This window comes from Theobroma cacao, chromosome 9, assembly GCF_053813885.1.
Source record: "Theobroma cacao isolate CCN51 chromosome 9, ASM5381388v1, whole genome shotgun sequence".
In the NCBI taxonomy this organism is placed as follows: domain Eukaryota; kingdom Viridiplantae; phylum Streptophyta; class Magnoliopsida; order Malvales; family Malvaceae; genus Theobroma; species Theobroma cacao.
Window position 1 is genome coordinate 6314226 of NC_142647.1, and position 13964 is coordinate 6328189.

Below are 13964 nucleotides of genomic sequence, written 5' to 3' on the forward strand. Positions count from 1 at the left end.
AGGAATTGGGGGTATTTTCAGAGATTATAATAGTGAGGTGAAAGCTATATTCTTTAAGTCAATAAAAATGCCAAACTCTAACCTTACGAAGATCTTAGTTGTGAGGGAAGCGTTTTTGATCTTTTCTGCTTTTAGGTGGAAGAATGATAGTTCACTTTGCATGGAAAGCAACTCTAAGATTGCACATTTGAGTAAAGAAAATTTTTTTCCCAAACATCTGGTACATTTGATCTTAAGATTGTAAAGAACAAACAGTGATATTGACATACCAAGGATACCTTTTCGATAAAAAACTTAGAGAATTTTTTTAACTTCAAATCATCTCCGATTTCGCTACTTTAAGGGTCTTCACAAACTTCATGACATGTTCTCAAATATCACCTATTTTGTCATTAATTATTTTGTATTATATTAAAGATTGTAGTATCTTAGTAAAAATAATTATAGTGATATGATCCCTATGAAATAATTGAGACAAAATAATTAACAATACTTTGTTAGAAAAACGAATAGCAAATAAAGGGTAAAATACTGTCAATCTTTTAGGGTTTTACTCTAATTCATTTCAAATCTATTAACATTCAAAATAGATATTCCACTTCAAAATAATGTGTTTTGTAAGACACATAAATCTTGTCATTACTTCACTATTTGAATTTCCATTAACTTAATGACATGCTATGAATTTTATACTCATTTTATTTATCTGTCTTGAAAGGAGAAACAACAAAATTTGTTTTAGGAGATGTCCATCGAGAAAATATTGAATCTTTTCTTTTGATTTGAAAGACGATAATTGAGTATTAGTTGTTTACCTAATAATACTTGTAAATGAATCATCGTTCCTTGCTCGTGGGGAGAGAAGTTCCTTGATTCTTGATCTAATTAAGATAATTAGTCAATCTAAGCTTGCAACTTTGCTGCATTTCAACAACGTTTTTACAGTAAGCGGACTTGAGAGGGGGATGGACGGACAGAAATCTGTTGTTTCTTTGCAACCAAAATGCTGACCTTTTAATCCTACTTCCAAACGTAAAAACATAAAAATCAGAAAGACAGAACCAAAAAAAGGAAAAACAGTCGAAACCAGCTGTTTTATTGCTGTGTTTACATTTGTCTCCATTCCAAATAAATAAAAAGAATGAACAAATTTTTGAGAAATAGGGAGATAACAGGGGAAAGACAAACGAGGCATTGCTCATTTTTAAGAAGCCCATTAATTACTTGAATAATCTCATTATGTAATTACCAAATGGGGAGTTCATAGAGGGCAGCCATTGTTTTTGGTGGCCCTGAAAAAGGAAATGACAAAACAAATCCATAGCCAACATTGCTCCCTACAGTTGTTGAGCTTGCACTGACAGAGCCAAATATCAACTTACCATACAGACAAAATTCAAGAAAGTCCAACAGTCAAACAAGACCCTTTCCCTGTCTCTGTCGTCTACCCCTGCTCAGTATATATATATATATGTATGCTGTATGCATATGGCCACTAACATACAAAGCTCCTCACTGCACCAACAAAATTCTCCTGATTTGCAATGAATCCGACCATGAACTCAATCTCATCAGAAACCTTCAAAACCACCCCTTCCCATCCCGAGCATACCATTCCGTTAGACTTCACCAATGTCCCTAAACTGCCAGACTCCCATGCATGGACCTTGCCTCACCAGCCGATTGACCCATTTACCCAGGAACCTTTGCCCATCATTGACCTTGCCAAACCGGATGTGTCCAAGCTCGTGAGGCATGCCTGTGAGGAGTGGGGAGCGTTTCAGATCACCAACCATGGCATTCCCATTTGTCTCCTTAATGAAATCGAGTACCAAACCCGGCGGCTGTTCTCGCTGCCCGCAGAAAGCAAGCTCCTCGCTGTCCGGTCACCGGAGGGTTTCACCGGGTATGGACTGGCCCGCATATCCCCCTTCTTCTCCAAGCTGATGTGGTCCGAGGGTTTCTCCATTATAGGGTCCCCTGTGGAACATGCTAGCCAACTTTGGCCAGAAGATCATGCCAAATTCTGGTACGTGCATTTATAGCAAAAGTTATTGTCCATAATATTTTTAAGACAAGACTTAAATGAAAGTGATTGCTTTGTTAAAATTTTTATTAAAATATCAAATCAAAATCAAGTCGATTTATTGTTGCGATTCAAGTTTAATGAGTGTATATGCGAATAACGCCTACAAACAAAAATGGCTTGTATTGAATTTCGTCAGTATCTAAGGAGACATGGAATTTTCGTGTAAACAACGTGGGGAGTTGTGAGTTGTGTGTAGCAGTATGATAAGCTAGGCAGATAACTTATCGTATAGAGAGAGAGAAAGCACTGTGCATGCGACAATAACAACGTTCATGCATTACACATTCCTTTCACGTAGCCACTTGCTCGTGTATGTCAAAGCTCACCTAGGGATCCATTTTTCACTTCAGATTTGTTTTACATACTAAAAGATCAATTAGTTAATTAGGATGCAGAGAGACCTAGATGAATCTCAAGCATAAGGAGGAAATCAAGGATATAATAGCAGTCCAAACCAGCATAGATTCTATACATATATATCTCTTAATCTATTGCTGTATTCATGATAATATTTATATATTTTCCATTTTTATCTTCATATACTAAATATATTGGTATATATATAAACACATATTTAGTATAATATCAAAATCATTGAGAAACCTCTAATATCATAACAAATTTTAAAAGATAAGTTATAAAGTATTGATCTGTCCTAATTGATTTTTTTACATATTATATTTACCGTATATTTTATATATAAATATACAAAAATATAAATAAAAAATATATTATTACAATAGTATGATATAACGTTAAATTAAGAGATATAAAATCTATGCTACTTGACTTTGTCTTGGACTGATATATTGAGGAAATTACAACCCTAATTCTTTCTTATGCTTGCCATTCATCTAATCCTTCTACATTAAGGGAAACTACAACTCACTTATTTCAGGTAATTTAATCATGTGCATGCATATACAGATATATATTGAGATATTACGTACTACAAATATATACAAGAGCAATGCTAATTAATTAATTTGTCCAATATTTATTGTCTCATATTGTGTTTGAGTATAGACAATGACATATAATTTGTTCTGTGGCTATACCCCAACCATGTTGAACAGTAAATGTCGCCTACTTCAGTATTTCTCTTATTATATTCTTCCACTTGCAAATGGTTGGCGAAGAATCCGAGTTCTGACACCATCTAATCCTTAGATTGTGTAAATCTTTGAAGGACCTGAACCTTCTCTGAATATGTCCTTCATCATTAGCTCTCTGCTTCACTCTAAGCCGTCTTCTCTCTTAAGTTCTCTGCACACCCTGATACACAAAAGTTCAATCAACAATCATGGACCAAGAGAATTTCAGCACAATCAATCCAAAATAGTGGGACACTTAGACACCTGAACAGAATAATGCCAAGAGAATTGCCTGTAGAGTTTTGGATATGACTCGTGAAATAATCCCTTGTCATCAAAATCAAAATTGCCTTGGGGACAATTTGACAAAACCAACAAGTTCTTTATTTTCTTTTTCATTTGTTCTGTACACTTTGTTTATAATGAATTACTTGTGAGAGTGTTTGTATTTCACTGGATGATTCTTGTTTTATTAGTTTGAACAATTTGTCTTTATTCTTTTCATTTCAATGTGTAAAACTCTTTTTTTTTTGTCTGTTTTCAGATAGATTATATATGGCATAATTTGTTCGTTATTCTTATTGCATGCAGCGAGGTAATGGAACAATTCCAGGAGGAGATGAAAGCATTAAGCGAGAAAATGGTGGCAATAATGCTTAGCTCATTAGGTTTGACCCATGAAGAAGATGTGAAATGGTTCGAGCCCATGAAGGAGGGGTGTGACCAATCCACATGCGTGCTTCAACTGAACTCGTATCCAGTGTGCCCAGACCCAGGCCGAGCCATGGGCTTAGCCCCTCATACAGACTCATCTGTGCTCACCTTGCTATACCAAGGCAATATTAGTGGCCTACAAGTCCAAAGAGATGATGCTGCAGGGTGGATGCCTGTGGAGCCAGTCGAGGGCGCCTTGGTGGTCAATGTTGGTGATTTGATGCACATTGTCTCCAATGGCAGGTTCAAGTCCGTGTTGCATCGTGCATTGGTGAACAACGAGCACCACCGCGTGTCGACGGCCTACTTCTACGGGCCACCAAGGGATGCCAAGGTCTCACCGTTGAGGAAGTTGATTGACCGTGATCATCCCCCGCTGTACCGCCCGGTCACATGGAAGGATTATCTTGAGGCCAAGTCAAAACATTTTAGCAAGGCACTTGAGTCGATTCGCCTTTGAAATATTTACAGTTTAGCAGTAATCGTAAGACGGTCACAGGAAATAAATTGTCATCCTATAATATTTATGTAGTGAAATGTTTGATTGGATAAGGATGAATGGAACCGTTGGATTAAGGGTTGCTGATCAAGGTACATTAATTTGGCTCAAATGATTTCTTTGGTTCGAGATCACCATTTCTCTCTTTCGATCCACAGAAAAGGAAATCTAAAAAATTGTTTGATTTCCTTTAGGGAACCAAACTTCTTAGGTATGACAAAGTGACAGAGACATGTTAAGGTGCTCGAAAATCATCTGATTAATTATAAATAAATAAATAAATAAATAAACATTAAATTATTTCCATTCATGTCATTGTCTTGTGTGGATGGTAGGATAAAAATATTGAAAGAAAAGCATAAAATTACTCATTTGTTTAGATTGTACAAAAGCAGAAGCAACTAATAATATCACTGAAATGATTTAACAGCTTTTGTCATATCTGATTTAGCCTATTTTGGTAGAGGATATATTATCACAAACAAAAGACTAAATAAAATCTGTTTTCACTCTTCCTTTTCAAGATAGAACAACTTTTTTTAATTATTTATAAAGGCCAAACAATATCTCTTGATATATAATCTTCTAACGTAGATCTGGATATAGAGTATAGAGAAAGGGCTTGCATTGAGGCTGCTGGTGCTGGATTCACTATGTTTGTTTTTGATTGACCCACAACGTTAGCCTTGACAAAAGACTTAACCAAGAGCGGGTTAGGAGGATGATAACTTGGTGGACAAAATCTAAAACCCCTTTTCCTGCTTTAAAATATTCACATGAACCAGTACAAAAGAACTGTCAGAAAAACCTTGTCATAATGGATCTACATATAGTGAAAAACCTATACCGTTTGACAGTAAAGTCAACAAAACCAGAAAGTCGATCACTTCCACAGCTTCACACACTTGTCATGACTAGCCGAGGCTACCATACTAGTGGCATTCGATACTGCCAAGGCAGAGACTAGCTTCTCATGTGCATGTAGTGTCAATGTCTTGTTCTCAGTCATGTTCCAAAGCTCCAGTGTCTAGTGAACCCCATCATTCCAGGTCATATGCATAAGAATAATCAGTAGCTTGAATTAGAAAATTTGGGAAGACATTAAGCAAAAGGCTATGCATCCAGCATGGAACATTGGCAGTACAAAGCAGTAAACCCACAGCTCTAAAACATAATAACCAAGGTGTAAAACCTCAAGAGTATTATGGAGCTAATTAACGTTGTAAACAGCAATAGTAACACTCACCTCATAACAGCCAATGACCAACAGAGAAGGATAAGTAGGATGAAAAACACAGGTGTTAAATTTGTTGCCAGTACAGTTCAATTCATGAACACATTCCCCTTTGCCACCAGAACTAACTGTCCACACTCTCACCAAGTCATCACTTACAGATGCCAGAAACTCACCAGTAGGATCCCAACACACAGAATGAACAGCATTTTTATGACCCTGCATTGAGGCTTAATCCATGTAAATTTTCAAGAAATAAAAAGGTACTCCATGTAAAATATGAAAGAAAAATGAATGAAGCAAAAGAACATCATAGAAATATTTGAAAGAAAAATTACAAGATAATTCATTATCCCCTAATTTGTTATTTTCACCATATCTTTGTTGTTCCATATCCAAAGCCATCAGGCTCAAAAAAATTTAGAATCTCCGCTTTCCTTCAGGAAGTTTGTTAGTTAAAAAAGAACCAAATCGAATAGAAGCATAGATGCAGAAAACTAGAGGATACCAAATCAAACCTCTGGTTAGAAAAATTTATGCACCATGGTGGTACAGAAAAATGCACCAAGAAGGTAAGGTTTAAAATATGCAGACTTATATTCCCATAAAGCCTGCTAATAGGTTCCTGGAAAAGAATATATACAACTGTTCAACACACAGAACACTAAATTCTTTCATGTCAAGACTTGTCCAAGGCCTTGCATCTGCCAACAGACATGCAAAGAAACTATGATCATGCAACATCATGAGCACTAGGTTTTCTCATTCTTTCTATGCAACAAAGCTAGAGTGCAAAAATTCTTTCTCTTTCTTTTTTTCATGAGGGAAAATAACACAGGAATCCGGTTCTTCAACAATTACCACAATTCCATTTAACTTGTAACTACAAAATGCCAAAAGGGAAGTAAAAAATGCAACTCACAAACTCCCCACTGACCTGTAATTTGGCCCTGCAAACTTGGTTCTCTACGTCAAGTAAGGATACAGAATTATCTGCTGCAGCTGCAAGAAACCTTCCAACACGAGGTTGAAATCTCATCTGGGTTGCACCACCCTGATAAAAAGAATAAAAAGAGGGAACTAATAGTAACAGTAGGACTTGCAAAAGAAAATAACGATAGAGCATTGTACTTCTTGAGATGAATCGTTAGGCTACATACCTTGAAAACTCCAGCACAACTACCATTCTTGATACTCCAATATCGAATCTCACTATTATTATCACATGAGCATATAAGGTCCTCTTTGGTGGGGTGGAAGTCAAGTGATGTGACAGTTGTAGAATGTCCCACAAAAGTACGAAGTGAATATCCAGGCTGCAAAGTAGAATCATGCATCCATAAATCAGGAAAATTCAGGGAGGGGAGAGAAGTTCATTGGCATAATTCCCACAAGAGAAAATGCTTCACATGGCAAAAGAAAATCATCCATCAAAAATAATACTTACAGACTCTTCCTAGTAACCAATTTTCATCATGACACAACCAACAAAGCATTCAATGAGTAGGGATTGGCTACACAATTCTCATTAAGCCATCTACTTCACAGCTCTTTTTTATGTTCTCATTCCAAAATGTCTAGCAATCAATATCGTTTTGAGATGAAATTCTGGTTCTGAAAAGTAGGTCATAAAGTACTGCATACTAGCAGCAGCTTCCACATTAGGAAACCAAAAATGCACAGCAGAATCTCAAGCAGTTTAAAATTTTATCTACTATTGCGAAAGCGATCAGGATGACCCATGCCATGATAAACAAATAGTATGCCTACTAACATTATCAGCATCCCAGATCCTGACAGTTTTGTCAGCTGAAGATGTAGCAAGTCTTGACATGCTTGGACTGAAGCGGACATCAGTTATCCATTGAGAATGTTCTTCAAGTGTTGACTTTACTGCAAAAGACTCTGTGCACCACAGCACAGCCTGCATAACAATATCATCAAGCAAACATGTTTATGTAATTTCTCCAGAAAAATTAAAAACTTAAATTTAAATAGCACTGAAGTCCCCCTATCAATGGAAAAAAGGTTACATAATTTAACACCACAAAAGGGGAAAAAAAGATTAAACGGCATGAAATCAAATCAGCCTGTACCTTTTTATCATGGCCACCAGTAGCAAGCAATTTCCCATCTGCTGAGAAGTGACAACATTCTACTTTACTTGTACTAGCAGGGATACGCCGGACTTCTGTAAATGTTAAGCCTGACATTAAATCATAATATTAGTAAATCCCCATGTATCTATCTCATTGTAAGAATTTTCTGGAGTTTTTGTGTGGCAACACATGCCACCAATAATTAAAAAATCAACAATAATTGTACCTTTGCTGACATCAGCACACCGACCAACTCTATCTCTAGGCTCTGGATCATCATGAGATAAGAATGACTCTACATTATCATCTAGAGATCCATCATCCACAAATCGGTCTATATCAGCCTGTGATTTACTATCTCAAGTTATCCCAATGCAGATCGGAATATCAATGATAATAACTTGCGAGCAGTCTGTAAATTACTTCCCATCGACACATCCAATCTAGGGAATAACAAATCACAATATCTTATGTAGCTCAGTACTAAATTATTCTTAAAGAGATAAATATTTCAGAATAAATGTTACAAGCGAGCGGAAGAAATGTCTTCACTCTAATAGCATCTGTTGCCGAATCAAATGATTTACCTGGCACTGATTCTTAAAGAGCCTATCCAAACTAGCCATCACTTCCCCAGATTGCCCTAGTTATATAGTTTTTCACCTATCAGGAGATTCTAAACTATATTCTCCGCTACCTCTCAGGTGAATACCAAAATCAGAACAAGTATATAATATACACAATTCGCCAACTCATTTGCTCCACAAACTTTAAATTACAGGACCAAAAAAGTCTAAATTTCATCATTGCAAAAATAAACAAATACTAAACAAAGGCATGATGTTATACCAAACCATCAGAGCCAAACATAAGCAAAGACTTGGAGGAACCACTATTATGTGGCAAAGTGGGCATTGAGATGGCATCTCCTGGTGTGTGAGTAGATGGTGATGAAGGTGAACTTGGAGATGGTCCAGTGGTGTTTGCAGTTCCGGAGCTATTGACAGGACCTGAAGATGACCCTGGTGGCTTCCTCTTCCGGCTGACTTGACTTTTTGAAGCCTTAAGCAAAGATACAACTCTATGTTAGAAATACCGGCAGGATGTTAAATTGAAATGCTGATCCAAATTAACATGCAAATAGAAACCAGAGAGTCGTGCAGATAAAAATGCTGTTAAGACTCTGGTAACAATAATCCAGACCACAAGACATATCAGAAAGAATCCAGAGGTCAAATGTATTAATATCACGTAAATCTTTCAAAACATTTTGGCATTTTTGGAGAATGAAGAATCTTGAAACACTTGTTCAACAGAAAAACAAAGGAAAACATTGAAAAAAAATAGAAAAGAAGATATAGATGGCATGATTTACAGCCAAATCCCAGTAAATGTTAAACCTGATCATTTCCCTGAAAGGTGTTTGATATGCTACTATCAGGCATCATACTGCAGGCACCGGTCATCTTATCTTGCTGCTGGAGCTGGTAATTTGAATTCTGAGACTGCTGACTTGAAAGTGGATGCTGTGCAAATTGTTGTGACGGTTGATTATTGTGGTGCAGTTGTTGCTGCTGTAACTGATAGACATCGAACAGCATGTATAAAGTGAGAAAGGTTCAACAGCCTCAAATCTAATGAGATCATCAAAAAATGATAATATTAGTCAATTGACGTGCAATACAGATAAATATACCTTATTTGACAGATCAGAGTCTCCACGAGGCACAGGACAACCAACTTGCATGGGTGATCCAACTCTGGGAACCATATCACCAAGAGAATTTAGTGGGCCATCCTTCCCAAGACCCATAATCTGATTGTTGAGAAGCATTCGCAATTTCCGGCATTCCAAATCATTTGCTGATGGGGATGACAAGTTTTGCTGTGCTTGAAGCAGAAGTTGTTGCTGTAACTGAAGCTGATTGAAGGGCTGAGAGGACTGAATCATAGATTTCTGCTGCTGGAGAAGCCCAGATCGAAGTTGGTCCAGTCCCTACAATTGGTCAGATAGTATTAGACAAGTATACTGGTAGATGAATCTCACAAGCCTTATTACTATACATCAAATTTGAAGAACAAAATCACAAATCAAATTCTTATCCACATTTTATGCAGCATTGTGTCAACAATTATTGTCAGATCTCAACCATTGACAAAAGATGAAAATATCTAGGTTGTTCTGCCACGCTTTACCTTCTATGAGATAGTTGAAGAAAGAAGAGAAATTATTTCACAGTTGACTCAACAATTCTACACATAAAATAACATTGTTCCTCTTATCTTTTCACAACGTTATTTCAGAAGTTATCCATGAGACAGTATATGGTGGGTTTGCCCATATATCCATCCTTTCAGCTGAGAAGACAGCCAATTTCTTTGAAAGCAAAATAGACAAAGTTTGTTGAAGTATAAAATTCCAATGTACTGGAAATTAGCTACAGGAAAACATCTGTTCTATATTCAGAACAAAAAACGTATGTCGTATTAAGAAATCAATTATTCAACTTATTGCCCTAACATAACAATACTTCATCAGTATTTTACATTTAGCAAACACATTCATTATCTTCATAACCAGCCAGAATATGGCTGCCAAATTCTGTAACAACCATCAAAGATTGAAGTTATTACTGTTCATTTGCATCAAGCAAGTGAAGCTGTCAATATTGAGGAAATACCAATATCAAATCAACTATAAGTCAAAAGACTTACCGTTAAAGGCCATCCTTTCAATGTCAAATTGCCACCAGCTTGATTCGGTCCTAAAGAAAAAATTAAGGTAATAAAACCATAAATTTATATGTTAAAATCATGACTTAGAAGCTTTGATGTTACTTTCAACCTTCCACTAGCTATACACAATACACTCCTACCAATTCCATACTGTGTTGACATCGGTGATTTCAATTAAGTGATTGGTTCAGTTTATTAAGAATATTTATGAGGAAAAGCCAGTAAACCTAAAGTGCAACAAAAGTTAGAGATTTTACTATTTTTAAGTTCAGTGTATCACATTTAAACACTAACAAGGAAGTGTTAATACAGAAAAAACTCTATTGGGGTAAAAAAAATGATTACCGTGAACTCCAATTAATGATCCATCTGGACCAGCAGCTCTTGGAGTCAACATTGAATTTATCTCACTCTTTGAGTCCTGTGTCAGCATACAATGTATACCACAACCAAATTATTTAAAAAAAAAAAAACTGCAATTGAAGGTAAAATATATACCAAAAAAGGATAAAATAACAATGAAGCACCTGGGTGGGCACTGGAATCTGCTGACCTCGATTTTGCATTTGCTGAAGATTACCTGATATATTTCCAGGTGTGCCATGCAGTGTTTGCCTGTAAGGAGTTTAACCGCTAAAAGTTTTTACACATCACAAACATGGAAAAGCAAATAAAAGAAACAATACATGATCTTTTTAAAACAAAAAGATCGTATGACATGTACCCTGGAGGCTGGCCACCCACTGAAGCTGCCTTCAACATTGACGCTTGATTAGGATCTAGAAGCTGGCTCACATTATCACCTAATTGCTGCAAACTTATCTGATGTCAAAAAAAGCAAGAAAGGGAAATAAAAGAGTGTGATTGATTCCTATCAAGCTCATAAGAACTAGGTACCTTCACAGCTGCATCATCCAAGGAATCCCTCCTCTGGCGTGGAAACCTAAAAGTCTCATCATACATCTTTCTTGTGGCAGCGATTGCACTTACAGGGCTCTCTTTGATGAGAGGTTCTCCACCAACGAGCCCATTGGCAGCACCATTTAGTAACTGACTCCCTTCTCTTCGCTGCTGCTGCTGCTGCTGCTGTTGCTGTTGCTGTTGCTGCTGCTGCTGTTGTTGTTGTTGTTGTTGTTGCTGCTGCTGCTGCTGCTGCTGAGCATGCCTCTGCAATAAGAGCTGCTGCATCTGCATCTGCTGAGGCTTCTGGTGATGTTGCGGTTGCTGCAGCTCACGAGCCTTGACCATTTGACTCTGCCATTCTTAAACATTTTAATTAAACAGCACACTTGCTCAACTAACTCCCCAAAGCAGCAATTCTTAAATGAATAACGTCGAATGAAGATTTCTCAAACAAATTTCTAATATTATATGATCTATTCCACAATGCACAAGAATTTGCTTGATACAGAAGTCAGAAATCAAATTCATTGAAGTTTCAACCTCTAGTAGATTCAGCGCACAAGGACACCACTAATTCTTGGGACAGAATAAAAAGCCACAGAGAAAATATTACTCATCAAAACATCCACCATCTAAGTCTAACAAATTCTACCTTTTGTTCTGTAAATATTTCTTGTATTTGATTCTTCACTTATTTGAACTTCCCATCCAAACAAAAAGTTAGACACATGAAATGATGGAAGCAAATACAGAGAAGAACATATAGAAGCATCAACTAAAAGCATATATCCAGCGCAAGTCTTTTAAGCATGCAAGTGAGTCCCTCTTTCCAGAAACAATTGCAATAAACTGTAGGCTAGAGTCTAGAGAGAGCTTAACCATGACAAGCAGGTCAACATATAGAGCTTCGAAACCAACAATGACAGCAATCATGCTAGTAAAAGTCCCTTAGTGACACCAACCACCACAAAAAAAGCTCACAAACACACCTCAATATAAGATGCAGCAGCTTCCGAATGCTTCTCATTTGTCCTTGCAATGAATATATCCCAGAATACAGACCACCACTCAAACAAAAAACCACCGGGTACATCAATAGCTGGAACACACAACAAAAAAAGATTCGAAATCAATTAAGTTGTAAAAAGGATAATTAAAATCTTACCATCTACATCAATGCCATCTTTCTTTGCAAGTTCCTTTTTCTTTTTCTTATTTCATGTCCTACCTACTGGATCAGTTGATACTTTCCCTTCAGCTTGAAGTGCCTTTGCAGTGGCATGCATCTTTCTCTTTATCATATAATCATATATATACACATCCAACCTATTGCCACAAAGAATACAAACACGCAAAGGCAACCATTAAAAATTCAGTAATCAGATTATAATAACAGTAAAAAGACAGTAATTTTAAACGCAGAATTCATAGAAAACCCTCCATTAGCAAAAAAAAAAAAAAAAGGACCCAAGCTAAAATTGTTCAGAACCCTTCATTTGAATTCCAAAAATATTTATTAAAAAAAAAAAACAGAGTGCTCTGTTACATTGCTATATTTTAAATTTTGCACTATGTCATTCAAAAGAGTCTAAATTTCAACCATCTTTTTCGTAATAAAATTGGCAAAACGTAGCAACGGGAGTATGGGAGCATTAAAAGAGAACAAAAAACCCATTTTTATTGCCCTCCGGAAAAAAAAACCCTAAATCAGATTATAGTGATTCTAAGAACAACAAAAAAATTAAAAAATTGGAAACTTTCAGTAAAAGTCCGTTAAATAGTGAAGTTAAAACTCAAAAACCCTTCCATCATAAAAGGAACTCAAAAACCCTAGAGAAGAAAACATAAGTAAAAGGAAAAAGAGAAACAATGAAATACAAAAAACCGTATTAAACAAAGCACACAAAAAAAAATAATAAAAACCTTACATTTTATCAGCTTCCCAGTTAGTCTGCGACATGGTTGAAGATTTTTACAGTAAAAATAAAAAAAAAACCCCTAAAAATCCGTGAAAAGGCTGAACAATGTGAAGGAAGGAAGATGGTCGGTTAGATTCTTGAGAAACGGTATTTTTGCCGGACAAAGCTTTTTTTTCAAACAGCTTGGAATATTGAACCAAAAAAAAAGGGAGTATATATTATATTCTTACAAGCTTTCTCTACCACATTCTTAGTTTTCTCTTCTTTTTTTTTTTGGGGGGGGGGGGTATCTGTTTGGGAATTAAGGCAAGGTCAGGGGGGCTGAGTGAGAGTTGACTGCAACTCAAAGCAACCAGCCTTCTTTTTTCTCGCATAAAATTTCGGTTTTGCCTTTGAAGCCCTCTTTATAGTCAGCTTTTATGAGAAAGCTGATGACAGATACACTTCATTTACTCCCACTTCTATTAAATAAAATATTAATACTATTACTATTTTTTTTTCTTTTAATTCGAGCAAGAATCATATTCTTTTCATGGTACCATACATTTTATTCTTTTAAAAGTTAAAATATTATTATTATTCCTCATACTAATATTCTTAATATTCTTCCTTAATGTATGTACCACTTTTGTCAGAAGATTAGTTGGTGCAGGTTGCATTATTATTTATTAATTTAT

The 13964-nt window shown here is 36.2% G+C and overlaps 2 protein-coding genes across 2 annotated transcripts; one reads left to right on the forward strand and one right to left on the reverse strand.

Annotated features, from left to right (window-relative positions):
- Positions 1 to 1556: 1556 nt before the first annotated feature.
- GA3OX3 (gibberellin 3-oxidase 3) lies at positions 1557 to 4503 on the forward strand. Its single transcript, XM_007013233.3, has 2 exons — positions 1557 to 2029; positions 3775 to 4503. Exons 1-2 carry the CDS (start codon positions 1557 to 1559, stop codon positions 4355 to 4357), a joined length of 1056 nt encoding a protein of 351 aa, XP_007013295.3. The 3' UTR covers positions 4358 to 4503.
- A 501-nt stretch (positions 4504 to 5004) lies between these two features.
- LOC18588670 (transcriptional corepressor LEUNIG-like) lies at positions 5005 to 13650 on the reverse strand. The gene is made up of 18 exons (XM_007013234.3): positions 13297 to 13650; positions 12597 to 12694; positions 12358 to 12467; positions 11363 to 11719; positions 11190 to 11275; positions 10993 to 11080; positions 10811 to 10886; positions 10445 to 10494; positions 9426 to 9725; positions 9130 to 9309; positions 8579 to 8791; positions 7956 to 8073; positions 7727 to 7836; positions 7405 to 7554; positions 6791 to 6946; positions 6568 to 6684; positions 5643 to 5849; positions 5005 to 5423 (listed from the first exon to the last, which is right to left on the reverse strand). The coding sequence occupies exons 1-18, from the start codon at positions 13326 to 13328 to the stop codon at positions 5280 to 5282; spliced, it is 2592 nt and encodes an 863-aa protein (XP_007013296.3). The 5' UTR covers positions 13329 to 13650; the 3' UTR covers positions 5005 to 5279.
- Between the last annotated feature and the right edge of the window lie 314 nt (positions 13651 to 13964).

Bases quoted from the DNA above. Each gene is read 5' to 3' on its own strand.
- GA3OX3 (XM_007013233.3), top strand. From the start codon at position 1,557: ATGAACTCAATCTCATCAGAAACCTTCAAAACCACCCCTTCCCATCCC. The intron at 2,030-3,774 runs GTACGTGCATTT...TATTGCATGCAG, and splicing joins GAAGATCATGCCAAATTCTG to CGAGGTAATGGAACAATTCC.
- LOC18588670 (XM_007013234.3), bottom strand. From the start codon at position 13,328: ATGTCGCAGACTAACTGGGAAGCTGATAAAAT. The intron at 11,276-11,362 runs GTACCTAGTTCT...ATAAGTTTGCAG, and splicing joins TGGATGATGCAGCTGTGAAG to CAATTAGGTGATAATGTGAG. The intron at 10,887-10,992 runs GTGCTTCATTGT...ATGCTGACACAG, and splicing joins AGATTCCAGTGCCCACCCAG to GACTCAAAGAGTGAGATAAA.